The following is a 26057-nucleotide window of genomic DNA, read 5'->3' on the forward strand; positions in this document are numbered from 1 at the left end:
CCTTGTTTTTAGGCCTATGTCATTAGGGAGATAGGGAGGTTAAGATCATTTTTGTGTGTGAAATTTTAGACCCTGTCCCACTTTTAACAAATCTTCAAAAGCCTTAGGTTATTATATATGAACACATACATATATTAAGTAGGAAATTTTCAAATGATTATGCCACAAAGATAAGTATATTCTTCTGAATTAATATGTATCATGAAGTAGGCTATACAAAAAACTCGGTAGATTTCGTGAACAATCCCAGCCCCCAAACCGAAGCATGCGCAGTGAGGATGAATTCCCTAGGCTTTCTGAACCCTGTAATGAGCGCTTCGGCCAGGAGGGTAGATCTAGTCGTAGTCTACAGTTCATTGGAGAGCGAGGTGCTGCTGGTGCTGAAGCTAATCCGAGGGGATTGACTGCCTCTGTGGCAAGAGGAGAGGTGAAAAAAGAGACGAGTCGGCTGTGAACTACTTACCCAAACAAGAGCCGTTAAGTTTCTATATAATCTAACCTCGAGTGAACAATATCTGAACTGACTGAAGGACCACAATATGCAGAAAACATACTTAAATGGATACGTCTACGACGAGACAACCAGAATTTACCCGTAAAGATTTTCAGCGTTACATTGGAAGATAAACATGGATGACAGAATAACGATGGCTTTGTGGAATTAAGGCCGAAGCGTTGTTGTTTCTGTCCTTCTCCCGGACAAAGGTAGACTTCTTTTTCGTAGTCTTTATGACAACTTTATTTTTAAGTTTAGTTTTTTTTCTCATTTCGAATACTGTGGCTTTCAGATTTTTAAAGTCTGACAACAGGATACATTTAAAGTAGCCTGGCTGCAAATCAAATGCGAACAGTAGTATAAGCCTATGGGTGCGTTGCAATAATGCTTTGCCTAACATTTGTTGTACAAAAATAATGCTATAAATTGCATGTCAGTGAACTCTTATGAACGAACTGTCCCCATAGATTACGCTACGCGTGTTGTTCAAGATACTCGAGAGCTCAACTGCGAAGGTAAGTTTACCATTGTTTAATTCGCTAAGTATTCTAACTCTACCCACAATGAATGCTAATTCTCAACTTTGTGTGGAATGTTCAGCTGAGAGGTTGATAAGCAACTAAAAAATTAAGAGGTTTATATTTGTGCGATTCTCTATTATGTTGACAAAATCTGAAATCAGACTCCTGGTGGTGCAGCTATTTCCAACTAGTCATATTCATGACCTTTTGTATTTCTTCCCATTATTGGGATTAAAGTGTTAGATCATATCAGGCACTTTTGCGTTCTCGTGGTCTCTGTATTGCTTTATTTGTCCTCTCCGTTCCCACCTGTTAGATTGTCCTGCCAGGCAGCTGATTCCATTGTGTGTGTGTGGTGTGGTGTATTTGGCTGGGACTGTTCCATTGCATTTCAAATGAGCACATGTCGCCTTAGGCCTCAGCAAGATCCCACAAGTCTCCAGGGCATTATATCCATTCATTCAGTTCAGTGAGGCATCGACATGAAAATCAATGCTCAGTCTCAGATCAAAACATATGGTGCGGTGTGAATCATGGACAATATAGTCAGAACAAATTGCACTTTGCGTCACAAATGACACAATGCATAAACACTAATAGGTTATATTAGGGCAAATATAATGTGCATCACGATGATTGATGACGCATGGTGACAGTTGTCTAGCGGTTGCCATGTAAAATCTTCCTCTTCTGCGTGATCGGATGGCGTAGGTCCTGCCACAGATCCCCTCACATTTTAGTGGCTGAGCCAGAGTGACTCACTGGGCTTAAATTTAGACTTTTATTTTGTTAAGTTATTCACTCATGTGTTGGTGGAGGAATCCTTAAGACTGCCATAAGCACTGACTGACGCTGGATTCACCAGGAAAAGGATGACCTGCTTGGCTCAGGGGTCTGCGCTGAAAGCCATCACATGGGTGTCTTGCCCTTTAAAGCCCTCTCCCATTATGGGAGACATGGTGCTGTCAACATATCCTTCAATATGCATTTGTGCCCTTATTTTCCCATTGTTTTAGATTAGGTTGTCACCACATGATGTGTGTATGAATGTGTGAAAATGTGTGACTATAACAGAGCCCGGTGTTCACAATTTGTTTAGAGTCAGATAGGAGTCTTCAGTGGAGTTATGTAATGTCATTACGGTCTTACAAGCCTAGTTAGCGCCACCGATTCGGTTTTGCATCCAAGCCGTGCACTGTGCAGAAATAACTGACCACTTGCAGTTTTCAGTGAAGACCCCCTCTCTCTATTTGGCAAACAACACTCCCCTAATTTTGAACTCGTCCTTCTCTCAGATGCATAGGCTGTGGAGACGGGATGTACCACTCTCCGAGCGTTTGGGGGAGGTCTCTCCGGCCGGTGCAGTTCTGGGGACGCCGCCCACCGTGGCCCCCGCTGGCCCCAACATCTCATGGCTGCCGGAGGCGCCGCTCCTCACCCCGGACCAGCCCATCTTCCTCATGACCACGGCCGCGCAGGCCGTGTCCGGCTTCTTCGTGTGGACAGCACTACTCATCACCTGTCACCAGGTAACGATCACCTGCTCCCACCGCTGACGTCATGGTAACAAAAAGTATTCTGCTATGTGAGGCTTGTGGCTCGGTCATCACCAATCTGTTTTCAGCGAAGCATTCATCTCTGAAAGCAGCTGCGCTGCTCAATGGTTGTTGTTCCCCCTAGGTCATTGTCTTAGATTTATGTAAACATGTTGTGTACGTCAACATGGACACATCTCAGTAGAGCACCTGCTTTTTGGTAGCTTATGACAACAGATCAGTGCCCAGGGAAATTGCTCCTGGTGTTTGCCTGGCAACTGCTGTTTACACACACGACTGCTAGGATCAATGCAGTTGTCTGACACAATGGCCCTCACATCAGTCTTCACATAATGCTGTGTCTCGTCTGGTTCATTTACCAAAAGAAAAGTTAAACAAATATCTCTGATGCATAAGCCATTAGCAAAAGGCTGAGTATATAATGAGGTTTTATTGTGTTGGATGGAAGACACCATTTTACACATACATAATGAAGTACCACTCCCTTTCACTCCCATTGTACAAAGAAATTGACACCATAGTGCCGGAGTTACCTGCCCTTTTGTCTCACTCTTCTCTTTCTCTCTCTCCCTCTCTCCCTCCCTCTCTCTCTCTATATCTCCCTTTTTCTTTCCCCTGCTCCATCAGATCTACATGCACCTGCGCTATTACAGCGCTCCTAATGAGCAACGTCACATTGTGCGCATCCTCTTCATCGTGCCCATCTATGCCTTTGATTCGTGGCTGAGCCTCCTCTTCTTCACCAGCGAACAGTACTACGTCTATTTTGACACGGTGCGGGACTGCTACGAGGGTAAGGCTGCTTCTCACGTTCCTGTGTCTGTCCATCTACAGTACTGACGTCAGGCGTATCACCTCTCACCGGCCAAATGAAGTACATGTGCTGCCTCTTCAGGCAAAATGTGTGGTGGGCCAGCCAGCATAATCCAGTTTAGCTTGTGTGCTTCTATTCTGAGCTGGGAATTGGAAATGCCATAGTCATGGTTTCAAATCCCAGCGGTAGAGCTACGGGGGGATGTGGATGACTTCCCTGCTCTGTGAATCCACTGGCCAGCAGTCATCAAAATACCACAGCACCGAGCTCACTGGCCATCTGTTTTAGCTAGTGAGTGAGTGTCTTGTTGTACTCGGATGGTCTTTTTGAAGAGGTCAGGCCCCAATATTGAGTTGTCCTCAAACAGCTTCCCGTTGTCAATGATTCTCTGGGGCCGTTGGCAAAAGAGGCCACGTCCTTCACTTTGCATTGATTCTTTCTCACCACGGCACACACTAATGGCCACAGTAGCAGTGAGAATTGTGATTTTACTGAACTGAAAACTGAAAATGTGATCACTCATTCACTCACGCACTTTCACTCACTCTTCCTATGAGTCAGTCTGCAACACCTCCAGCCAGCAACAGATGGCTGTCTTTGTCACGCTGACGCCAGGCATCGTTTTACTCTCGCTCTTCCAGTCCCTTGGGACGTCTAGGGAGGAAAGCCTGGTCGCCTGGTAACTGTCTTCACGGCAGCACGAGTAGGAGAGTTTAGGAGGAATGACACGTGAAAAATACGTCAAGGGCCGCTGCACAGCAACAGTCTATTTTTAAAGAAAAGAAAACGTCAGGGTGTCCTTGGATAATTATTTTGAGCAGTTGTCACCTTTTCATCCTTTACATAGTCCCGGTGGCCAGAGCATGTCAAAGCCATTATCAGCATTGTTAATCCGAGTGACACCAGAGGAGCAGTGTCCTCTACAAATGCCATAATGACACTTTATAAATCTGACAGTCACCCTGAAGTTGGATTTCTCAAAAGGAGAAGAGAAAGTTTTTATGTCTGTGTTTGTCTGTGTGTATGTGTGTGAGGAAGGAAAGGAAAAAAGTGTGAGTGTGAGGGCGGGTCTTCCCAACCCCCAGCACACAACAGCTGTGTCCTCACGGGGCCACCGGCTAAATTTAGAGCTATGCTGACACACACAATGCACAGCTACGTACACAGGCGTGCACCCAGTGCAGACAAACACACACACATACACACATACACAAACACACACACACACAAATGTACACATAGATGAGGGGAAATGGGAGAATTTGGCCTCCTGCTGTGAGCGGAAATGCAAGCCTCAAGGGGAGCCTTTTAGGGAAGCTGAGCTATAGTCTTGTGCAGAACAGTTTGAACTTGGTGTTGGTATGTGACATTGTTTACAAAAGGCAGGGTTCTTGGCCAAATCTTTGATATTCATATGTGTGAGTGAGTTCATGAATGTATGTCTATATATGTATATTAGTGTGTATGTAGCAATATTCCCCCAGAAGTTATCTTCGTTTCATTGTGTAGCATTCTTTCAGTTACCAGTATGTGTTGCAGCAATGTAGCAATTGCATCAGTGCAATGCTGGCCTTAACTGGTCTTTGATCAACTACTTCCTCCCCCAGCCTTTGTGATCTACAACTTCCTCAGCCTGTGCTATGAGTACCTGGGAGGAGAGAGTGCCATCATGGTGGAGATCAGGGGGAAGCCAATTGAGTGAGTCTGGATGTCCACATGTCCTTCACAGTCCACACAGAATTGTCAATTTAAGTAATTAAAGACTGAAATGTGTGTGGACTGAAATAGCATTTTCTTGTTAGGTTCATTTAATTTGTATTGTCCAGTATATTAAGTTTACTTGTTCTGTGTGTCTTGCAGGTCCAGTTGTGTCTATGGGACTTGCTGTCTGTGGGGTAAAGCCTACTCAATTGGCTTCCTCCGCTTTTGCAAGCAGGTAGGCATTAAAAGCCCATCCCTGTGTTTTGTGTGTCTCTGTCCCATCTCCTTGGCGTAATTCTTCTCTGCGCTGATCTGATTCCCTTTTCTCTCTTCAAGCTCTTGCTGTTTTGTCATTACCTTAATGGAACCTAATCTCTGCCTCTCAATCTTTTTGCTCTCGTAACTGTCTGTCATCTGAGCCCTTTATCCCCTGTTCTCCTTCAATCTCTTTCTCTCCCTCTCTCTCTATCTCTCTCCTCTATCTGTCAGTTTCCCTGTGTCTAGTATTTTATAGGGTTCGTAATGTGCTGTGCAGTCTGTAATATGAGTCTCCTCTGCTATTTCAGGCCACGTTGCAGTTCTGTGTGGTGAAGCCTCTGATGGCCATGGTCACAGTGATCCTGCAGGCATTTGGGAAGTACCGCGATGGGGACTTCAAGTACGCTTTCCTCAGTACATTATGACATAAGCCTGCTGTGGTCATTACATGTATCAGTGCAGTTGCAGGAGTCTCACACACCAGCCCTGTTTACGTGTTTGTGCTCTGAATTTATTATGTGAGGTGATGTGAGTTTAGTTTTACAATGCACTAAGCACTGCAATTTTCTATGTATCATATATATATTTTTGATCAGCCATTTTGAATATCCAAGAAGAATGTACTTGTTTTTAATCCTTTTGCTTCTTGGATGTTCTCTCCTCTTGCAGTGTGGCCAGTGGGTACCTGTATGTGACTATCATCTACAACATCTCCGTCAGCTTGTCTCTCTATGCTCTGTTCCTGTTCTACTTCTCCACCAGAGATCTTCTGAGCCCTTACAGCCCCATGCTCAAATTCCTCATGGTCAAGTCTGTCATCTTCCTCTCCTTCTGGCAAGGTGTGTGTTAACCTATGACATATACATGTCAAATTTAAATCCATAGGTACCAGTCTGTCTGTCTGTCTGTCTGTCTGTGTATGTAAAAGATAGATAGATAGATAGATAGATACTTTATTGATCCCCAAGGGGAAATTCAAGAAAGAAGACAGTGATACTACTCAAGCACAAGATAGAAAGAATTTTCAAAATGACACAAATCCCCCCCTCACTCCACCCCACCCCAAGAGTTGAAAACTGTCGTAAAACTGATGTTAGTTAATACGTTTATTTGATGAATCCATCAGGGATGCTGCTGGCCATCCTTGAGAAGTGCGGTGCCATCCCCCAGATCAGCTCCGTCGAGGTGTCTGTGGGCGAGGGCACGGTGGCGGCGGGCTACCAGAACTTCATCATCTGCATCGAGATGTTCTTCGCTGCCCTGGCCCTGCGCCACGCCTTCACCTACAAAGTCTACATGGACAAGCGCTTGGACCCACAGGGTAAGGAGAGGGAGGGACGGACGGAAGATGATGGGGTTGTTGTGAAGAGAAAGTTGCTGATAAAAAAAAAAAAAAAAAAATCTCTTAGCAGCTGATCAGTTCCTGGAACTGTTCCAACTAAATCTGCTTCTCACAAGGTTTCTATGAGACATAGAGGACTAAAGTGGAAGTGTATGTGTAGGTAGCCAAATGCTGTTTTTTTCTGTGTTATTACTCTGACTAGATTTGATTTGATTTGATTTGATTTGCTCCTGCCTTTGACTCTTTGCCTCCGCTGGAACCTGTCCCTCTTTTCATGTTGCCTGTCCTTTTTCTCCCTTTTTATACTTTCATATTCCTTTGCTCTGTTCTCTCATTCATTCTGTGTTCATTTCTGTAACACCTCCCATTCTCCTTCTGTAAAATTGTCTCCTCATCATTGTCTCTCTTTGATAACTGTCCCAACTAATTTCCTGTCTTCATCCTTTCACCTTCATCCTTTCTCCTCCCTGTCTTCTCCTCTTCCTCCTGTTCCTCCTCTCTTCCTCCTGTTCCTCCTCTCTTCTCCATGCTGCGTTCTAAAGGGCCTGTTCCCACATACGGACCGTCCGGTATGTAGTCTCTGGCTCTGGCCTCACAGAGTAGCCACTGTCAGTCTCGCTTCTGGTCACTGCTCTGTACAGAACACACAACGTTCTCTACAGAACCCACAATGTTCTCTACAACTAGAACAGCTGCAGGACTATATTCTACTCCGAGAGTTAGACAGCTTCTAAATCATCTGATTTTTTTGAGGTCAAATGCACCTGGGTTTGAAAAGATGCAAGTCTCTTCAAGATTCATTACACACCCAGGTGGGGATGAATGCATGCAGCAACTTGCGCAAAAATAAATGTAAACTGACAGTATAATATAGGCAAAATCTCTGGAGGATCATTAAAAAGACATTTCAGGTCAAAAGAATGACCGCAGTCATAAAAGGATGAATCTTGCATTGGTGCATTTCAACAGGCAATATAATACAGTATAGCACTCAAATATAAAGTATAATACAATCGTTTACTCAACAAACTCATTGTTTAAGCTCCACATACTTCTGTATACTCCACATTTGTATGTAGACATACCGTACAATTTATATGTAATAATTGTACAACTAGCAGTATCTTTGTGCATCCGTGTCATCTCATTATTGTAGATGCATTGATTTTAGTCTTTTTTGTTTGTTTGTGTTTTAGTTCACCCTCTCCCGTCCCCATTTGTAACTATTGGTGAATAAGTGAATGCTCTTCAACCTCAGTGTTTGTCTTTTCCCCCAGGTCGCTGTGCCCCCATGAAGAGCATCTCCAGCAGCCTGAAGGAGACCATGAACCCCGGGGACATGGTCCAGGACGCCATCCACAACTTCTCGCCAGCCTACCAGCAGTACACACAGCAGTCCACACTGGAGCAAGGCGCCCCTGCCCCGCCCGTCTCCCGTAACCATGGCACCACGGTTGCCCGTGATAACGAGAAGACCTTACTGCTGAGCGACGACGACGAGTTCTAAAGTGCGGTTTTTCCATGATCATCTCCTCTATACATCGTTCCTCCAAATTATGAAAAGTCCCAGATTCAGACTTTTGAGGGGGATTTTATTGTGCTTCAGATGGACTAGTTGGTATGGGACCTCCTAAAGGCAAAATGAGACCAACTTGGCCGTGCAGTCACACTACACAATTATTATTATTATTATTCAAAAGCTTTGTGTACATTTCTTTGTGCTTTTCCATTGATATTGCTACATCAGATGCCTGACTAGGAACTCACTCACAAGTTATCCACTGTGGATTCTGAATCGACCTGATTCACACAATTATTGCAGTTCCAGTAGTTCTATATTAGAAAGATAAGAATTTCATTGGCTATTACATGTTCATTATATATGCTGTTTGTACTCAACTGACATTGCTTTTGATATTGCTTACTACGTATCTGGCCGATATGTTGTTTTCCTATGGGTGAGTCTTTACATCCAAAATCCATTTTTTAAGCTTTTAAAGCCAAAATATGTCCTTTCTCGGCTTTAGCAATCTATTGTGGTGTCCACCATAAGTGGTGTCGTTGTTGTTGACGGCAAACGGTGCTGCAGAGGACCCTGACCTCACAAAGACCGGCATCTGTCTGGAATTAGTCGTTTGTGTCATTGTTTTTCTGTGTTGTTATTTACAGTGTGTGTTGGTGTGGTAGTGAGAGAGGGGAGGTGAAGACTGGTCTGGGCGCACGGACGGGGGGGGGGGGGGGGGGGCATGGAGTGCTTGATGGGACATGATGAGATTACAGATTAAGAGAAATCTGCTCCATGCGCTGCCACTGGAGAGTAGCAAATCGCCGCCGGGTGGGATTAGAAGAGAGTAATTGGGGCGTTATCCGCAGTGCCCAGATTAGTGCACTAACCAGGGGACCACTGCCGTTAAACTGTAATCTGGGTTAGACAGCAGCAGTACACAAACATCTAGGTTATGTTTATAGATGCGAGCTGGGTTTTACAGGGAAATAGGCTGTTTATCTGCTTTTATGGGCTCTCTCTTTCTTTCTTTCTTTCTTTCTTTCTCTCTCTCTCTCTCTCTATATATATAGTGGAGTTGGTTTTATGGAGCACTTTGCAAGTGTGTTGCAAATACGATTTGCATTGTGAACTTGTGGGTCTGCTGTAGCAAGGCTTTTCAGAGCAGAAGTAATGATCTGGGATCAGTTATGCTTTAGGTTGAGAGGTGTGTGTGTGTGTGTGTGTGTGTGTGTGGCTGATATATGAGACGGACTATTAAGGCAGTGTCTAGGTCGGTACATCTAACGTGACATGATTCATGGTTCAGGTACAGGCATTCCTGCTGGCACGTGCTGCTGATCCGTGAAGAGTAGTCGTGTTACTCGGGTGACTGCCACTCTCCACCACTGGGGGGCGAACAAGGAACCAATTTTATGACATTCACTCAGTGATCTAGGCATAAAAATACCCCCACTTACACAACTGACACATACGCACACACCTTATCTGACGAAAACATACAGACCATTACCGTTAATGCACACTTTTTCTGGGAAAAGATGGTGTGTTGACGTTTGAGCTGACTTGGGAAGTATACCCTCTCAGCAGTCAATTTCCCACAAGATAGAGGTTTGCTGTCTACTGTTTGTTTGGTAGGTTTGATTCTTTAATTGGAATATATTGATATGGATGTATTTATGCTCCTATGGAAAATAAATGGCAGGGGCATTTATGGCACTGTTTCACATTTATTTTGTGGGGTGTATCTTTAACACATTGCCCATTCACTATACCTAAAAATGTTAATCACCTGAAAGTTAGAACAGTAACTTGACCTTTAAAAAATGGATTTGGCAAACTGTCAGAACATGGGATATATTTTATTACATATATTATATTGAATTTGTTATAGAAAATATAGGAGTGTGTACATAGTTTTCAGCAAAGTTTTAAATATTGAAGAATATTCATATTGCGAAATATGAATGTTAAGATGGGAGGAAACAAATGCTTAGTTTTGTACTCTTGCTCTGTTGTGTTATTTTATATGGTTGCTTTTTGTAAAACCGGTTCTGTTTATCTAATGTTCGAAGATGATGCTTATATTTTCTTCCTGGCAATGATGAAATAAGAGTACAAAATAAATAAACAAAACTATAGTTGTTCTTTATCTGTTGCCCAAATCTGGTTTGTGTGTCTGGTTGCACTCTCTGTGACCACATACCCCCCCCACCCCCCCTTTCCCACACACTGCTAATTTTGAAGTCATTTCCACAAAGTCATTGCCTAAGTGCGGTCCTGGTTCCAGAAAGCCTTCCCATGTCTGGGTGAGGTATGGTACACCCCACATATCATAGCATGCTGCTCTACTTTTTCCTTCCCATGTCTGGGTGAGGTATGGTACACCCCACATATCATAGCATGCTGCTCTACTTTTTCCTTTCCATGAATAAAACTTACTCCATTATTCATATTTCTTCATCTTATCAAGTAAATCTCACACAAATTGTACCATTTCTGGTATATGTTTTACCATATCGAGCAAATGTTACACATTACAGGTTTATGTACAACATATACAACATTTATTTCAATTTATGTATAAAATAGACACTGTATTTCATTTTTACTATAGAAAAAATATATGTAATAAATACAAATGACACAGTTTTTTGTTTTGCATTACAAAACATCCAGCAGTTTCAAGAACAACAAAATTAAGCAAATGAGATGGATGAGCTAATTCTATTTGGGGTATTAAATCAATAACATTAAACACCAAATGACAAACTCATATTCAGCAGCTAAGGTATTCCACTGGACAAACCCCATAAGGCTAAATGCTTCTCAGTATTGCTAACTAAATCTCTAGATATATTTGAGGAAGTGTTTTTGCAATGTGTTAAAAATATCAAATATACTGAAAAATCGTTACCTGTTACCCAATCATCTCAAAAGCCCCTAAAAGCTTAAGTTAGCATGACTGGTGTTTTTTTTTTTTTGGGCCGTCTTGACATTTCTTCAGTTAGCTGTGACGCATACCAGTCCTTTTCCTCTTTTTTTTTTATCCCTCACAAACATCACTAAACATGTTCTAAACGTTCAAAGAATCCCCTCCTCAAACCTTTCACAACATTCCTTCTCCATATACTCGTTCAGGCATTATCCTTCCTTACTCAGTCACTTTTCTCTTCCTTTCTTGTCACACTCTTCTTTCTCTCGCTCTCCTTTTGAGGGTATGAAGTACTCCTCTGCCACTCGGTCTGGAAATATCTTCAAAATCATAAATAATGTATTCACCCTGATCTTTAAATACAAATACCACTAAAATCAAGCCACTAATGACATTAGTACAAATATAACTATCTAGGCATACACAAAACCATAATTAAAGCAACTGGAACACCTGCCTAGGGACATCAAAACTGCTTATTACAATAGTTTAACATTACAAAAATAATCATACCCCAATGTAAGACAGGCGCATACTTCAGTATTTGGACTTAAACATCACAGCACTCGTTAGCTTTGTCATCTCTATTTTTAAATACAAATAAAATAACTCTTGATAAATGTCACCGAACATTTTTGTCTTTTCTTTTTGTACAAACATTACAACATGATAATAAAAAGGAATGTTTCCATAGACTTGCTTTGACACCGCATTCTATGGGACCCTTACTATGTGGTTCCAGCAAAACTCACCAACTAGCACTTAGTTTGAAAGTCACAGACATTAGCCTAGCTTGTACTTGATGCTAGCGCACACTGCAGTACACTTCACAATAAACATGTATTCGTGTTATGCCTATAAATACACACACACACAAATAGAGATATATATAAACGTATATACTGGTAACACAGTGAAGTACAACAGATGTTTACCAACAGTTTGTGGACCAGAGTTGTGTGTGGTGGAAGCGGCAAGGACTATGCAGAACATATCCACAGACACTTTGCTCATCAATGCAATATCAAAGATTACAGGCTGACTGTCTAGGGAATTAAATAAAATCTTAATTCAAACAGACCTTGTAGTCCTATGTTTACGAATGCTGAGTTATGGAGTAGTTATTAGCACTAGTTGAAACTGTCTCCGCATCATGCATGGCATAGGCAGTTTTGCTGCCATCATTCCATCTGACATTTGGAAACATGGCACCAAGGCTTACATTTTGTAGGATGGTTTTCAACTCACTTGTTGTGGTTGGTCGAATGGTGTCGTTTTTAAAACATGCTATTTTTTAAGCTGTTTGTGACCAGACTGTTTCCAAATGTCATATTAAAGGTAAGCCCTGTACATGGAATGTTTCAATAGTCAAGTTCAAACAAGTTCTGATTTCATACACACTCTCAATGGCAAACAATTTTCATGGAAGCATCTTTTAGTGAAATCCTTACAGAGCACAATCAAGCCCCTCAAGAGTGATGATCACATCGGGATACATCTAGGTTGGACATAGATGTGTCTGGGACAATAGTCTACTGTACTGAGCAACTTTAACAAATGAGTTCCTATCACAGTAGTTGATTGTTTCTATTGTCCTGTGGGTCTCTGAATCCCTGCAACTACAAGTCTGTGCGTGTGAAAGAGGCTCTCAGGAAAAAAGAAAAGAAAAAAAAAAGAAAAAGAAAATACTTGTCACTGACTATTGGCGTCACGCTGCCTTTCCCCAAGTCAGTCAGTCATAGCGTTTCAGTCCCATTGGTGTGAGTGCATAAAAGTGAGTAAAAGAAGAGTGACTGTGTCTGTGGGTGTGTGGGTTCATGTGTGTGTGGGAGGGAGAGAGAGAGAGGGACCTGACCCTACGAGCCTCCCCCCTGTTCCCTGGCCGCCGTCTGCGGCTGTTGCGGACTCTTGACGATGGTGATGACGGAGGCGGTGTTGAGGCGCGGCGCCGTGGCAAGCAGCGCCCCGCCGCCCGCCCCCTCACTCTCGAGGCCGCGGGCGAAGCGCTGCAGGGCAGCTAGCCGCGCGCCCAGGCCCTCCAGCTCGCGGCGCATGCCGGCGTTCTCGGCGCCCAGGCGCTCCACCTCACGCTGCAGCTCCTTCTTCTGCTGCTCCAGGGCCTCGCGTTGCGACACGCGCTTCACGCGGCAGCTGGCGGCGTAGCCGCGGTTCTTGAGCGTGCGCCGCCGCTGCTTCAGCTTCTGCACCTCCTCACGCGAGAGCCCGCGCAGGAGCAGGTTGAGCTCGCGCACCGACAGAGACATCAGGTCACTGTCTGACATCACTGGCATGTTCTCGCCACACTCCCTCTTGACCTAACAAGGCAGAAACATGGAACGTGAAATATTTAGAAAACTCTTAAAATTTCCAAATATCTTATTTTGACTGTGCATGGATTAATATGGTGATAAAAACAGGGACAGGGTATACATTGTTGACAGATGTGCTGTTGTGTATTAATATTTATTAATGGCGCCTTTGTTGTTAAGGTTGTCATTACAGGCACACGTGGCTGACCTGTTTCTGTTGCTTATCAGTATGGGTTGTGTGGTTAATAGGGCAGCTATCTTGGTATCCGGTTTATGGTAACTGCAATTTTAAAATGTGCTGCGTCATCGTAAACTTGCACAAGCCAAAGGCTGTGTCTATGATTCTTCCTGTGCCAACATGTAAGACAACACCTACACTAACTGTAATCTTTAGAAACATAATGGAATGTAACAGTGAACTGTATGCATTTCTATAAAGAATTTTAAAGAGAAGGGTTTTTTCAATGTTTGTATTCCCCCCTTTAAAAATGTCTGCATTTCCTCTTTAATGAATTAAAGGTCAACAAGCTCTTTCGTAACTTAAAAGCCACATGATAGTGTAGGTAATAAGTAACCCTGAATACTGCAGATGGAACAGCCACAAGGGGGAAATCTATTGCCGTTACCTTCAGTGCTTTGCTGGCTCTGCTATCCGATGTCATCTCTAGGTCTTGTGTGGGTACACTTACCTGTAATAAACAAACAAATTGCCATACTTAATACTTAAAGAGTTGATAGACAAAGATATCTTAATAATATGGTAAAGCGAGTTTAGAAAATATATATTTATTTTCTTTCATTTTCAGTGTCTAAAACACTTCTGCTGCTGTGGTTTTCAAATTAAGTAAATCAACTTCAAATGAGGTTCTGAAAGCAGAACAGAATTTCCCTATGACACTAATCACAAGGAAGAAGAATGCCTCACATGAACACAAGTGTTCCTCTTTTTGTTACCTTGACATTGTTGGATATTTGAAATATTACATTAAAGTCACAATATTCCTAGTGACTGTAAAGTGGTCTAGCCCGATATCAATACCAATTGTAGGCATAACATGCCAATATTTTTTTCTTCTAAAAACTCCTCACTCATCAAATTAACAACAACACACAATACACGTGTATGGCAACTCGGTCTTCACTATAGATTTTCGGTGTAAATTACAGTTAAGCTTGAATCGACTATTTTATTTATAAATTGTACTATGGCATGTTTAACTTCTGAGAAGTAGGCAGGCAAGCCACACGAGGCGTCTCTGAGAAAACGTCTACGACCATTTCTATCAAGTCACAGTGATTCAGCAGAAGCCGCGTGCCTTGTCTTCCAGTTTTAGCTGTATCCTCAGCAATTGTTCAACTTAGTCATGGAGGTTTCCATAATAAACAGGCACATCCTAAAGCAACAATACATTAGCAATACAATCGACAAAATGACTGTGAAATGCCGGTAATGGCATCATGGAAATATCCCAACCACGGCATTGTTCTGTCGGGTTACAATGCGTTGACAGTTGTCATGTCGCTGCCAGCTAAAAATGGTGCTGACTTCACATATCTTGTAGCTAGCACACTTGCGCAAGTACATTCCAATAAGAAACGCTGATCAACTAAATGTTCTGTTTCGAAGAAACCAAGTTCAAAATGACAACAAATACTCGAAATGTTAAACATACATTTGGTTATGAAACCTATTTTCTTATTTAAGTGGCCAGACATAAGACTAGCTGGCTAGCGGGAAACAAGCTAATTAGCACCGTGACTAGCTGCAAGCAAATTAGCTATCGATAGCTGACGTTAGCTAGCCTGCTAGCTAAAATGATCTAAACAGACCAAGGTAAACAACATCGTCTTTACTACACCAACCGTAGGTCCAACAACTGTTTAACAACCCTTTTACATTTAAAGAATACTATAATTCATGCTAAATTGCGTTTACTTTTCTCGCTTTCTTTGCTTTGATCTTGGTAAACATCTCAGGCTCAACAACAATCCACCCATTTCCTTATAGGGACTGGATTTGGCGAGAGCCTAGCATGTGAATTTTAGTAGTAAACAAAACCACACTTCTCGCACAAATTAACTCTAACTTAAACATACAATTTAACGTTCACATACTTACAAATCAGTGATTTTCGTCACACAGCCAATAAGATCGATATAAAACCATACAGATAGAAATGACGGACGATCACAACAGAGCGTCGTGAAATAAATATGCTACCCGAAGGCAATGTAACGTTATGCTAGCTAGCAACACACTTGTGCGACCGACAACATGGAATAGCCTGTCTACTCACTTTCTTGTGATGTGGTCCTGTTCGTCACACGCTCCTTATAGTTGAAGATGACCTACACATACAAACGATACGGTTCCTCTCACGAAATATAAAAGCGACTAACGTTAGACTACTTCTCGGTCCGCCTTTTCCCGGAATTACTCACCGTCTCCAGATTCTTTCATTCATAAAAAACAGTTAGGATGACGCAAGGCTTCAAGAATGAGGGCGGAACCTGAACGCCCCCACAGTGGAGGCCTACAAAAAACACGTAAACAGATAAGTTAGGGACCGATCACATCCTCCACGGACAGAGTGTGAATAGTATTAACTAGTTGCCTATAAAGACGCTTAAGAAAAAGCCCTCTTACTGCCCTCTTTCACTGTAAAATGTTCATGAAGTCTTGACATGTTGATTCCCAATTCCCTCAGACAAGGGAGAATAATACTATTAATGAAAGATCATTTATTGGGTCATTGATTTGGTAATAAATAGACATTGTACGTATTCCAGGGTTATTTTAGTTGTTTAAATACTTAGACATGATCAGACAAATCATTTGGTAATGAAGGTAAAATAAATGCCCGTACAACAAATGATTAGCAAGCGAATTATTCGCGTCTGTTTCGAAGAATGTTGAAATCAGGGAAATCCATGTAAGCCTAGCTGCAGGTATTTGAGTACTTGGGCCAAGTTGAGCGGTCCGCTCCGTCGACAGAGGGCGCTCTTTTTCTTGCTGCAATTTATCCCGGTAAGGCACTTTTCCCATCAGCCATCGACGCACATGTAACCCAATTGACCTCAGTAGTCGGGTGTAAAAGACTAGTTAGTGCATTTCCGTAGACTGCTTGTAACATTACATGCAGGATATTAATCGCGAACACAGAGGAAGAAGTGATTGAACACTACACCACCACAACCAACCTCCATTATTCCAGCGCATAGGCTGTATTAAAGCAGAAATCATGGCTGGAATTGAGGGACTGTCGCCCGCTTCGGGCCCTGTCGAAACCCGGCCCCCCGAGGACGAGATTGAAGATGATGAAGACGAAGATGTAAGTCACTCCAAACGAAAATACAGTTCAGCTTGACGGGTACCACAAAAGGCAGCTCGTGGTTTTATACCATGATCGTTAACGTTACACATTTGACAACGGGTGACATGTTGTGTGGTACAGTAGGTTAGCTGGGTTAGCTTATGATAGCTACTAGCTCATAGACTGTCTATGTACTAGCTAGGTAGTTAGCTAACTGCAGGCTAACTGCAAACATAGCGGTAACAGTTGCTGCTAGGTTGTTAGGGTAACGTTAGCCCTGGAAATACAAACATTTTTGTATTTGTATGGCTGTGGTAGACTTTACTGTCTATCCGAATTCAGTACGAGGTAAGACCTGAACCCTACCATTTTAAATATATATTGCTCGTATAGCTTCTATATCTTGGTGAGGCCGTAAGTTATACACAGGTAATGTTACTGTTCTTATACGTTAAAGCAAGGTATTAAGCAAAACATGAATATTGTTAGTGACTTGGTCTGTGAACTGTCAAAGTACGAAACTAGTGATTTTATTGTAAGAGAAGTAACGCATATAAACGATTTTAAACGGATACAGTGGTGTAATTGTCATGTCCTGCAACTGCCTGGTCAACTGACTGACCGTTGTCTGACAATCTTCCTCCCTATAGTTGGATGAAACACTGCTGGAAAGGCTATGGGGACTCACAGAGATGTTCCCTGAGTCGCTGCGAAGTGCAGCAGACGTGTCAGCACAGAGCTCTTTCTCACTGGCCAAGAAGCTTTACAGGTTACATTTATATGTCCTCTTCATTGTTTGCTATAACAAAGATATGTCTGACATCATGCAAGATTTATTCTTCTTCTTAATCCATACCTGCATTTCAGCTTCTCACGTTCAGCACTTTGGGTGGGCACCACTTCCTTCATGATCCTTGTCCTGCCAGTGGTGTTTGAAACAGAGCGACTACAACTTGAGCAGCAGCAACTTCAACAGCAAAGACAGGTATATACAAATATATTGCCATGATACCAACAGCTGGGTAATGGTTTGAAAGTGTTTTGTCTCAGCCTGTTAAAAGTTTGTGGCTCCTGGCTTTTGTAAATGAGAAAAGTATAAGTGTATATCTTTTGATCCTGTGAGGGAAATTTGGTCTCTGCATTTATCCCAATCCGTGAACTAGTGAAACACACTCAGCACACAGTGAACACACAGTGAGGTGAAGCACACACTAATCCCGGTGCAGTGAGCTGCCTGCTACTACAGCGGTGCTCGGGGATACACAAACATAATGGCTTGGACCAGGCCACGACTCACTAGTGAGTTAAGAGGATGGAAGCAAGGAGTGTCATTTGTCTGGCTATTGAGCTCATGTCAGCAACCCTTCACCAGAGTCATACTCTACCTTTAACAAGCATAGTGATGAGATGCAATGTATTTGATCTTGGTCGATCAAAAGTGAAGTCACTGAAGTTAAAGGGACACCAGGCAACGTTTTCGTGTTAATTAATCATCTTCGTAAGTATATGGTTAAATGACTCATTACAGGGCGAATGAAGACTCTCTCGCCCGCCCCTACTGCCTGTAGGAAGAATATCCCACTTGCAAGTTCGGTGTATCGTACCCGCCGACCTTCATTCTCACAAAGTCTCAGACATCACAAGAAGCAGGATCAGTTTACATCATGCATCCCCAGGCAGAGGCAGGCTAACGAAATGCTAGCGATTGCTGCAAACGTATGTATAATGGCAGAGCCGGCGAAGAAGCAGCGAAACCCCTTGACGGAAGATGCAAAGAAAAGGAAAAGAGCTTCAGACAGAGCGAGGGCTTGCACATGTATCAACACGTACAGACGCTAGGGGGAGCTTTGTAGAGAAAAAGCATCAGGCTTTCCTGGTGTCCCTTTAACTAAAAATGTCAGATTTAACCAAATATAGTTGGTTCTGGATTAACTTGGTTGATTTTCTGTTTATTATGGATGTCCTGGTTGCAAAAGGCACTGCAGTGACATGATATTAAGTGCATAATGCCATGCTGTTCATGGACTTAAAAGTTGTGGCAAACCCATTGTTTCATATTTTCCCATTTATGACTATCCACTTTTAAGATGGAGTTCCAGTCAGCTCTGACTCTTCCTGTCTGACTGGTAGCTAGTCCTGCAGCAGAGTGTCTAACGGTACACAATGGGTGCACAATTCTGGAGCTTCCTTCTAAATCTGTTAGTTGTCTCAAACACCAACTTGTCCTGATTTTTCATATTTGAAGGACACATTAATATACGTTTATTGACCAATGTGGCAAAATCAAGCACTATGTCGATTGTCCAAAATGAGTTGAAAAGAAAAAACTTTTCTTCACCAAGGCACTCCAAGGAGTATTTTAAAATGTCTTTATTATTATGACATGTCCACTGAGGACTTTAAAATTGCCCATGTCAGGGCCCTGAAGAAGGCCCAATCGCTGCTACGCGTGGGCAATTTTAAAGAACCAAACCAAAGAGCACCCACCAGAACACATCTTTTTCTCACAATTCTCCAAAGGGACTGAGCACGCCTCTGACTTGCAACACTATGTTGATTGACTGGGAGTTGTCTATGGCTCAGTTTGAGTCACTATGTTTATTTATTTTTTACATGACTGTGTATTAACACTAGAGTTTTTTTCGTGTGCAAATGCTGAAAAGACAGTTAGAGGTTTGTGGCGATCAATTTGCTACAGTTTCCTTGAAAAAGTGATGAGGATGAGAATCGCAGACTTCTCCTTTCTACTGGCTCTAATATAAGAAGTGGCCAAAGTGTCTAAATCTAACTGAAGTTAATTTAATAAAGAGGCACATTTTTCGGTGGATCAGTTCAAATTTCCCACAAGTGACACGATAGCTTTAGTTTGTGCACAAGACACAGTGCTCATTGAGTCACTATCCTCGGTGCCCATCATTTAAATTAGGGCCCCATATCTTATTCATGAACACAAACCGTTATCTTCAATTCACTCATTAATTTAATTTTTTATCACTTGTCATTTTTAGATTCTTGACTTAATTCCATTGCATTTAGTTAATCCCCTTTGCTGACAGTTGTGACAAGAAGACATAGGGCAGCCGTGGCCTACTAGTTAGCGCTTCGGACTTGTAAACGGAGGGTTGCCGGTTCAAACCCCCGACCAGTAGGCACGGCTGCCCTTGAGCAAGGCACCTAACCACTCACTGCTCCCCGAGCATCGCTGTTTTTGCAGGCAGCTCACTGCGCTGGGATTAGTGTGTGCTTCACCTCACTGTGTGTTCATTATGTGCTGAGTGTGTTTCACTAATTCACGGATTGGGATAAATGCAGAGACCAAATTTCCCTCACGGGATCAAAAGAGTATTTATACTTATACTTTACTATACAGGAAGGCAACACATTCATTTATGATTATATGATGTGTTTTTGATGCATGATTGACCACAACTTAATACATTTTAACCTCTACATCTGGTCTAAAATTGGATATACTGAAGAGTTGGAACCTCTTGTCTTAGAATCAGTCTCTGTGCTTCTTGAATAAACTTTGTTATATGCACAGTATATATACTCTTGCATGCCATCTTGTAGCTATTACATCAACAATTCATTGTGCATTCTTTGTTGATCAGTACAATAAAATTATTCTTGTTTATATTTTCAGATCTTATTGGGACCGAATGCTGGAATGTCTGGTGGTATGCCTGGGATGATGCCTCCTGCACCAGGGAAGATTTGATGACCGAGCAGCAGACGATTAGACCAGAAAGACTAGCGGTTGTAAGTTGACAAGAAGAGAGCTGCTGGGGGTCAGCACGCACATTCATTCCAACAGAAGGGTTTGATGAGAGATGCCAGCTGATGGATGGAGTGGAATGATGAGCCTTCCTCTCACTCCCTCTGCTCAGAATATTCTCCTGTGTGGACTGACCTCTAAGCTCTGATCTTTCATGTTTTTTTTTATCATTATTATTTCATTTCATGTATTATATAGTCCTGTATACACTTGTGTTTTCAGTGGCGTGAAGGTGGGCCATCTCGAAAGGGTTGTTTTCGAACTGTTGCAATCGTGTGTGTCCTCTTGTCTGGGGTGCAAATTGTCCATGGCAGTCCTAACTGTTGCCGGTGTGGCTAACATGCTAGAGGAGTTACATGAGGTTTAATAAATATACATGTGGGAGGGGTCAGATACATTCAGAAATATTCTGTTTGTATGTTATGTGGATTTTAATAATATGGTCATGACGTCCACAAGAATGACAGCTTTATGACTTTGCCTAATTAAGCCATGTGGCAACTTCCTATAATTGAATAGAATATGTGGAACATTTAAAAAGATACTGTACAAACAGATCTATGTTACCCTGTATCACAAGACAAAAATAGTCCAAATGTATGTATTGTCCTGATTATGTCAAAGAACTACCCCTATAAAGATGTACAGAGTGGTATTCAAACAATCACTGAAGCAGCTACATGTTGTAAAAGTGAATTGTTGAATTCTATCTATTGTCTTTTTACCTCTGTTTTTGAAGCAATATCCATGTATGAGGAGACTGCAGAAATAAAGACGCTACAAACAAGTGCTATCTATGCTTCTTTTTTCTGTTAGAATTATTCTGAGCACACAAAAGAGTATTTCTCTTAAATTTCATTCACACTTTGTTTTAGGTAATTTACTCATGAATTATGACCGTCTTGTGTGTGTATATTCATGTTTTATAGAGAATGACATGACATGTCTAGTGATTCTGCTTGTGTACATGGCCTGAATAGCCTGGTTTACCACAGAGAACACCACTGGTTACGACAGAACGTCAGTATTGAGCGCGAGCGACCTCCTGAGAGAAGTTTTCGTCAGACTCATATAGCAAGCATAGGAGTTGTAAGTGGTAACTTAAGGCAATACTGTTTCTAACTCAAATATTGTATTTATGTCTACAAAAAACATGCGTTATATTGTATTTGAAGTAACCTGGTAATTCCTGGTAGTCAGTTTGATAGGTAGTTCGTCAGACTGGTAGCTAATAGTTAACATTAGCTGACAAGGTTATTGCGTTAAAGCTAACTTAGCATGTTCTCTTTACCAATAATAATCTAACGTTACAGATAAATATGAGATCCGCCGAGGACCAAGTTGTGGAAGATGAAGCAACGTTAGGATACCAGGATGACGAGGTATACCTAGAGAATGAGAAAATTATAGCCTCAGAGTTGAAGTTTGTTAATAAATCAAACAGAATGTGAAAATCATCACCTTCGATAACACTTAGATAACTCCACAAGAGGGCGACATTGTAAGTAATAGATTATCGCGTGTTCATTGATAAGAGGTTGAAATGAGAAATGATCTCGACTTTGTCAATACTTACGAATAAATACTTATATCAATTACTATATTAATTAGTGTTTTCTCCACAGGAATCATTTTTCCAAGACATTGACCTTTTACAAAAACATGGCATTGTAAGTATGAAGGAGCACACATCTCCATAATATTACATCAACATTACCACTGGTGAGAAATTCATATATGTGATGGTCATGTATCATTGCCTAAGAAAAAACTTTGTCGCTGCACACTATCTCTTAATTCTTTTATTCCAACGTTTCATGTATCATTGCCCACACAGAATATGGCTGACATTAAAAAACTGAAGTCAGTGGGGATCTGCACAGTGAAAGGCATACAGATGACCACACGCCGAGCTCTCTGCAACATCAAAGGTCTCTCTGAAGCTAAAGTTGACAAAATCAAAGAGGCTGCTGGGAAACTGCTGGTGAGATAACAGGCCTGGATTTAGGTTGCCTGCAGCTATTGATGACCATAAAGTGCAATGGGGTTGAAAATGATTTTGTTTTTATGATGTTAGTTCAATCTGTTGCGCCATGGATTCTTTCGTGTGTTGGGAAATGACCTCACAGAGTAAATGCAGAAAAACAAAACAAACAAAAAGTGTAAACACTTCCAATAGAGCGGGAGAACATCAATGTGAGATACAAAAACAGCTGTTTTGTCCAATCTCTCTCAAAGGAATAATTCCTTTTAGCTAGTCTTGTAAATTCTGGGCAAGCTTATTTTATACATTGTTAACAGCACATGATAAACAAAAACAAGTTTGCATGAGGCCACGGCTCTAAGTGGTAAGTCTTTGCCTGTCTGTCCTCTTCAATCTGTCAGCAGTGTGTTATTTTCACGTTCCTCTCCTCTTACCAGGCTAACGGTTTTCTGACCGCGTTGGAGTACAGTGAGAAGAGGAAGCAGGTGTTCCACATCACCACAGGGAGCCTGGAGTTTGAGTTAAGGCTTGACCTTTATCAACACGAGAAAGCCTCCAATTTCTTTACACTTCTCTCTTTCTCTAATCACCTCAACACGCACGTATCATGCTGGGTGGAATCAATCTCTCACAGAACTCTCATTTGTGGAGAGTTGAAGTCATAAAGTTAAGTGTTCCAACAATAATATTTTTTAAACAAGTTTCTAATTCCTCTTCTGTTCCATCTCAGTAAACTCATGGGAGGAGGCATTGAGAGCATGGCCATCACTGAGGCATTTGGCGGTAAGACGGATGGCTTTGTGCTTTCCTTTTTTCCCCTATCTCTCTCCTCTCCACTCGCCTCAGTGTCTGTTCTTGGCTCAGGGTCGTCTGGGCTGGAGTTAGCGGCGGTGTCGTATAAAGCAGGGTGTGTTGATGACACATGCGGTTTGGCACATCCTTGGCCCTCGGAGGAGAACTTAACATTTAAATGTTTTCTCATGCAGAGTTTCGAACTGGGAAGACACAGCTCTCGCACACACTCTGTGGTAAGTTGTGTCAGCCTACCTTTCGGGGTACTTCAGTTATACTTCCGAGAATGAACACTAAACTTGGTCTGAAAAAATAAAGTTAAAATTGCACTGTAACAGTAACTTTGTTTCAAACAAAAATGTTCAATGTTTTTTTTCATAGTGACATCGCAAAACATCAGTATTTTTCTTTACAGTAACAGCACAGCTACCCGGAGAAGATGGTTACCCAGGGGGCAAAATAATTTTCATTGACACAGAAAACACCTTGTATCCTTCTCTGGCCGATCTGCAAAACATTAGTTCAAATATACTAACAAATATTTTAACTAATATTTGAAAACCACCAGTCCAGGCCTTAAATCAGACCTGCATCACAAATGCAGTGTCAGCAATGTCTACCGTCTGTCCATTCCTTAACTTTCCTAGTCGGCCAGACAGGCTGAAGGATATTGCAGACAGATTTAATGTGGATCATGAAGCCGTGCTAGACAATGTGCTGTATGCTAGAGCTTACACCAGTAAGAACCTGGCCTCTTGTTTTTTTTTTAATGTACATCAAGGTTGTAAAAATATGTTCTGTACTCTGTTGGTTAGCTCCAAAAAGATATCCCAAATGTGTACATTTAACTTATACATTCGTGATCCTTTTAAGATGTTTTAAACCCCTGAAATTTGCTAGTAGAAATGATATATGAAACAAGTTATACATACATGTACATAGAGGGCTTAACCTTTTCTGTCTTGATACATACAGCCTCGTCCCACGTCATGTAAGCAAAACATCTGTGTTTTCGCTACACAGGCGAACACCAGATGGAGCTGTTGGACTTTGTGGCAGCCAAGTTTCACGAGGAAGGCGGCGTCTTCAAGCTACTGGTACAATGTCAGAGAATAATTACTGCAGTCATACATGTTTTTGTCTTAATGTATTTCAATGTTTTAATGTATTGCTCTCTAATTTGAACAACCTCTCTGGTGTCAGTTAAGCCTGGTCCAATTTATCACATGCTAGTGAGCCAGTGGTCATCATACTACTATATACTGTATCACAACTTAACACCAAATTGTCACTATTCCTCTCACTATCTCTTCTGCTTGGCCCTGGAACTGTCTCTCTCCCTCTGCGTTACAGATCATTGACTCGATCATGGCTCTTTTCCGGGTGGACTTCTCTGGTCGGGGCGAACTTGCAGAGAGACAGCAGAAGCTGGCTCAGATGCTCTCCAGATTGCAAAAAATCTCTGAGGGTCAGGGCCCATTGGCAACTGCTCTTTCTAATTGAACTACAAGATGTTTCTCCTCTGTTTTGTTATTAATCATATGAGATATTCTCTGGAGTATACAGATGGACATGCCTCTTTCTGTGTTGAACGTTATTGCATTATTTGTTTGTTTGTTGTCCACATCTCTCTTTTTATGGCCTACAGAATACAATGTGGCCGTGTTTGTCACCAACCAGATGACGGCGGATCCAGGAGCAGGGATGACGTATGTGACTGCAAACTGCCATTCTCACAGAACTGTTTCAGGGTCAGACTCAGAACCCTTAAGAGATCACAAGAGCCCTGTGTTATTGCTACTGTCACAGGTTCCAGGCTGATCCCAAGAAGCCCATTGGAGGACACATCCTGGCCCATGCCTCCACCACCCGAATCAGCCTGAGGAAAGGACGAGGCGAGATGAGAATAGCCAAGATCTTTGACAGGTATATCATATACATTAGCTCTCTCACATATATATTCGACTTGCACTACATTTCTATTTCTGATGCAGTGTGTGAAAACAGCTTAATCAGAATAGAACTGCTGACATTTAAATGATTTCTCTCTATTACACAGCCCCTTATTTAATGAAGCGCATGCAACATTCTTCAAATATTTTCAATGTACACCTAAAGGTAGTCCAGTTTAATGTCGGCTGCACTGATTTTTGTGTGTCCCTTAACAAGTCTTCTCTTTCTCTCTTTTCAGTCCTGATATGCCAGAAAATGAGGCTACGTTTGCAATTACCGCTGGAGGAATCACGGATGCCAAAGAATGAGGCAAAGATACTGAAGGGTGGAGCAGTCTTGGAGAAAAATGATGTTCAGTTGTATGTGACTTTATTAACTGCAAACATACAGTGTTACATTAACAGTTTGGTATTTATTATTCCAATTATTTATTATTATTATATCACAACTACTATTTATTATATATTGTCCCAATGATTTGTGTATGTGAATTATTTTTATAAAATGAGTTGTAAATAAACGTATATTGTTTGAAAATGTGTGAATGTTTAATTGATTAAATAATAAACTTGCTTTAAGAATATTTTAATTTTATGAATTCATTAATTTAAATATTATATGTTTAAAAAATAATGTTAAATATTATATTGTTTTTGTATTTGTATGTCGCTTTGGACAAAGGCGTCTGCCAAATCCCATAACCATAAGAATAGCCCTAATGACCAGCTGTACCTATGCCCTTTTAAGCTTTGTCTTGCTCAAAGCTCAGTTCTGGTTGAATTGCTGGCATTCCCGTGGCA

General features: G+C 41.7%; 4 protein-coding genes across 8 annotated transcripts; 3 read left to right on the forward strand and 1 right to left on the reverse strand.

The window, feature by feature from the left end:
• Window positions 1–334: 334 nt before the first annotated feature.
• On the forward strand, window positions 335–10344 carry tmem184ba (transmembrane protein 184ba). Of its 2 annotated transcripts, XM_042081980.1 has the most exons (10): window positions 335–705; window positions 964–1011; window positions 2313–2546; window positions 3201–3366; window positions 4995–5085; window positions 5248–5323; window positions 5655–5746; window positions 6016–6185; window positions 6473–6667; window positions 7966–10344. In XM_042081980.1, the coding sequence occupies exons 3-10, from the start codon at window positions 2313–2315 to the stop codon at window positions 8193–8195; spliced, it is 1254 nt and encodes a 417-aa protein (XP_041937914.1). In that variant the 5' UTR covers window positions 335–705; window positions 964–1011; the 3' UTR covers window positions 8196–10344. The 2 variants fall into 2 exon arrangements, with proteins under 2 accessions (XP_041937914.1, XP_041937913.1); XM_042081979.1 differs by lacking the exons at window positions 335–705; window positions 964–1011 and adding an exon at window positions 1689–1976.
• A 392-nt stretch (window positions 10345–10736) lies between these two features.
• Window positions 10737–15922, reverse strand: maff (v-maf avian musculoaponeurotic fibrosarcoma oncogene homolog F). Of its 3 annotated transcripts, none has more exons than XM_042082652.1 (3): window positions 15734–15922; window positions 14063–14125; window positions 10737–13442 (listed from the first exon to the last, which is right to left on the reverse strand). In XM_042082652.1, exons 2-3 carry the CDS (start codon window positions 14096–14098, stop codon window positions 12984–12986), a joined length of 495 nt encoding a protein of 164 aa, XP_041938586.1. In that variant the 5' UTR covers window positions 14099–14125; window positions 15734–15922; the 3' UTR covers window positions 10737–12983. The 3 variants fall into 3 exon arrangements, with proteins under 3 accessions (XP_041938586.1, XP_041938587.1, XP_041938588.1); XM_042082653.1 differs by lacking the exon at window positions 15734–15922 and adding an exon at window positions 15556–15727; XM_042082654.1 differs by lacking the exon at window positions 15734–15922 and adding an exon at window positions 15552–15727.
• A 541-nt stretch (window positions 15923–16463) lies between these two features.
• Window positions 16464–21315, forward strand: tomm22 (translocase of outer mitochondrial membrane 22 homolog (yeast)). Its single transcript, XM_042082656.1, has 4 exons — window positions 16464–16768; window positions 17401–17519; window positions 17618–17735; window positions 20397–21315. The coding sequence occupies exons 1-4, from the start codon at window positions 16679–16681 to the stop codon at window positions 20469–20471; spliced, it is 402 nt and encodes a 133-aa protein (XP_041938590.1). The 5' UTR covers window positions 16464–16678; the 3' UTR covers window positions 20472–21315.
• A 142-nt stretch (window positions 21316–21457) lies between these two features.
• On the forward strand, window positions 21458–25840 carry dmc1 (DNA meiotic recombinase 1). Of its 2 annotated transcripts, none has more exons than XM_042082650.1 (14): window positions 21458–21617; window positions 21842–21910; window positions 22154–22198; window positions 22366–22512; window positions 22950–23032; window positions 23243–23295; window positions 23499–23540; window positions 23720–23792; window positions 23952–24043; window positions 24328–24401; window positions 24658–24772; window positions 24953–25013; window positions 25114–25230; window positions 25496–25840. In XM_042082650.1, exons 1-14 carry the CDS (start codon window positions 21471–21473, stop codon window positions 25563–25565), a joined length of 1188 nt encoding a protein of 395 aa, XP_041938584.1. In that variant the 5' UTR covers window positions 21458–21470; the 3' UTR covers window positions 25566–25840. The 2 variants fall into 2 exon arrangements, with proteins under 2 accessions (XP_041938584.1, XP_041938585.1); XM_042082651.1 differs by having other exon boundaries at window positions 21583–21624.
• Window positions 25841–26057: the final 217 nt, after the last annotated feature.

This window comes from Alosa sapidissima, chromosome 24 (assembly GCF_018492685.1).
Source record: "Alosa sapidissima isolate fAloSap1 chromosome 24, fAloSap1.pri, whole genome shotgun sequence".
Lineage (NCBI taxonomy): Eukaryota > Metazoa > Chordata > Actinopteri > Clupeiformes > Clupeidae > Alosa > Alosa sapidissima.

Excerpts from the sequence above, each read along its gene's own strand:
- tmem184ba (XM_042081979.1), top strand. The coding sequence starts at position 1,890 with ATGACCTGCTTGGCTCAGGGGTCTGCGCTGAAAGCCATCACATGGGTG. Across the intron at positions 2,547-3,200 it reads TACTCATCACCTGTCACCAG|ATCTACATGCACCTGCGCTA; the intron begins GTAACGATCACC and ends CTGCTCCATCAG. Across the intron at positions 6,186-6,472 it reads CTTCCTCTCCTTCTGGCAAG|GGATGCTGCTGGCCATCCTT; the intron begins GTGTGTGTTAAC and ends TGAATCCATCAG.
- maff (XM_042082652.1), bottom strand. The coding sequence starts at position 14,098 with ATGACATCGGATAGCAGAGCCAGCAAAGCACTGAAG. Across the intron at positions 13,443-14,062 it reads GAGCCAGCAAAGCACTGAAG|GTCAAGAGGGAGTGTGGCGA; the intron begins GTAACGGCAATA and ends CTGCCTTGTTAG.
- tomm22 (XM_042082656.1), top strand. The coding sequence starts at position 16,679 with ATGGCTGGAATTGAGGGACTGTCGCCCGCTTCGGGCCCTGTCGAAACC. Across the intron at positions 17,520-17,617 it reads CTGGCCAAGAAGCTTTACAG|CTTCTCACGTTCAGCACTTT; the intron begins GTTACATTTATA and ends CCTGCATTTCAG. Across the intron at positions 17,736-20,396 it reads AACTTCAACAGCAAAGACAG|ATCTTATTGGGACCGAATGC; the intron begins GTATATACAAAT and ends TTATATTTTCAG.
- dmc1 (XM_042082650.1), top strand. The coding sequence starts at position 21,471 with ATGTCTAGTGATTCTGCTTGTGTACATGGCCTGAATAGCCTGGTTTAC. Across the intron at positions 22,199-22,365 it reads TTTTACAAAAACATGGCATT|AATATGGCTGACATTAAAAA; the intron begins GTAAGTATGAAG and ends TTGCCCACACAG. Across the intron at positions 23,033-23,242 it reads ACAGGGAGCCTGGAGTTTGA|TAAACTCATGGGAGGAGGCA; the intron begins GTTAAGGCTTGA and ends GTTCCATCTCAG.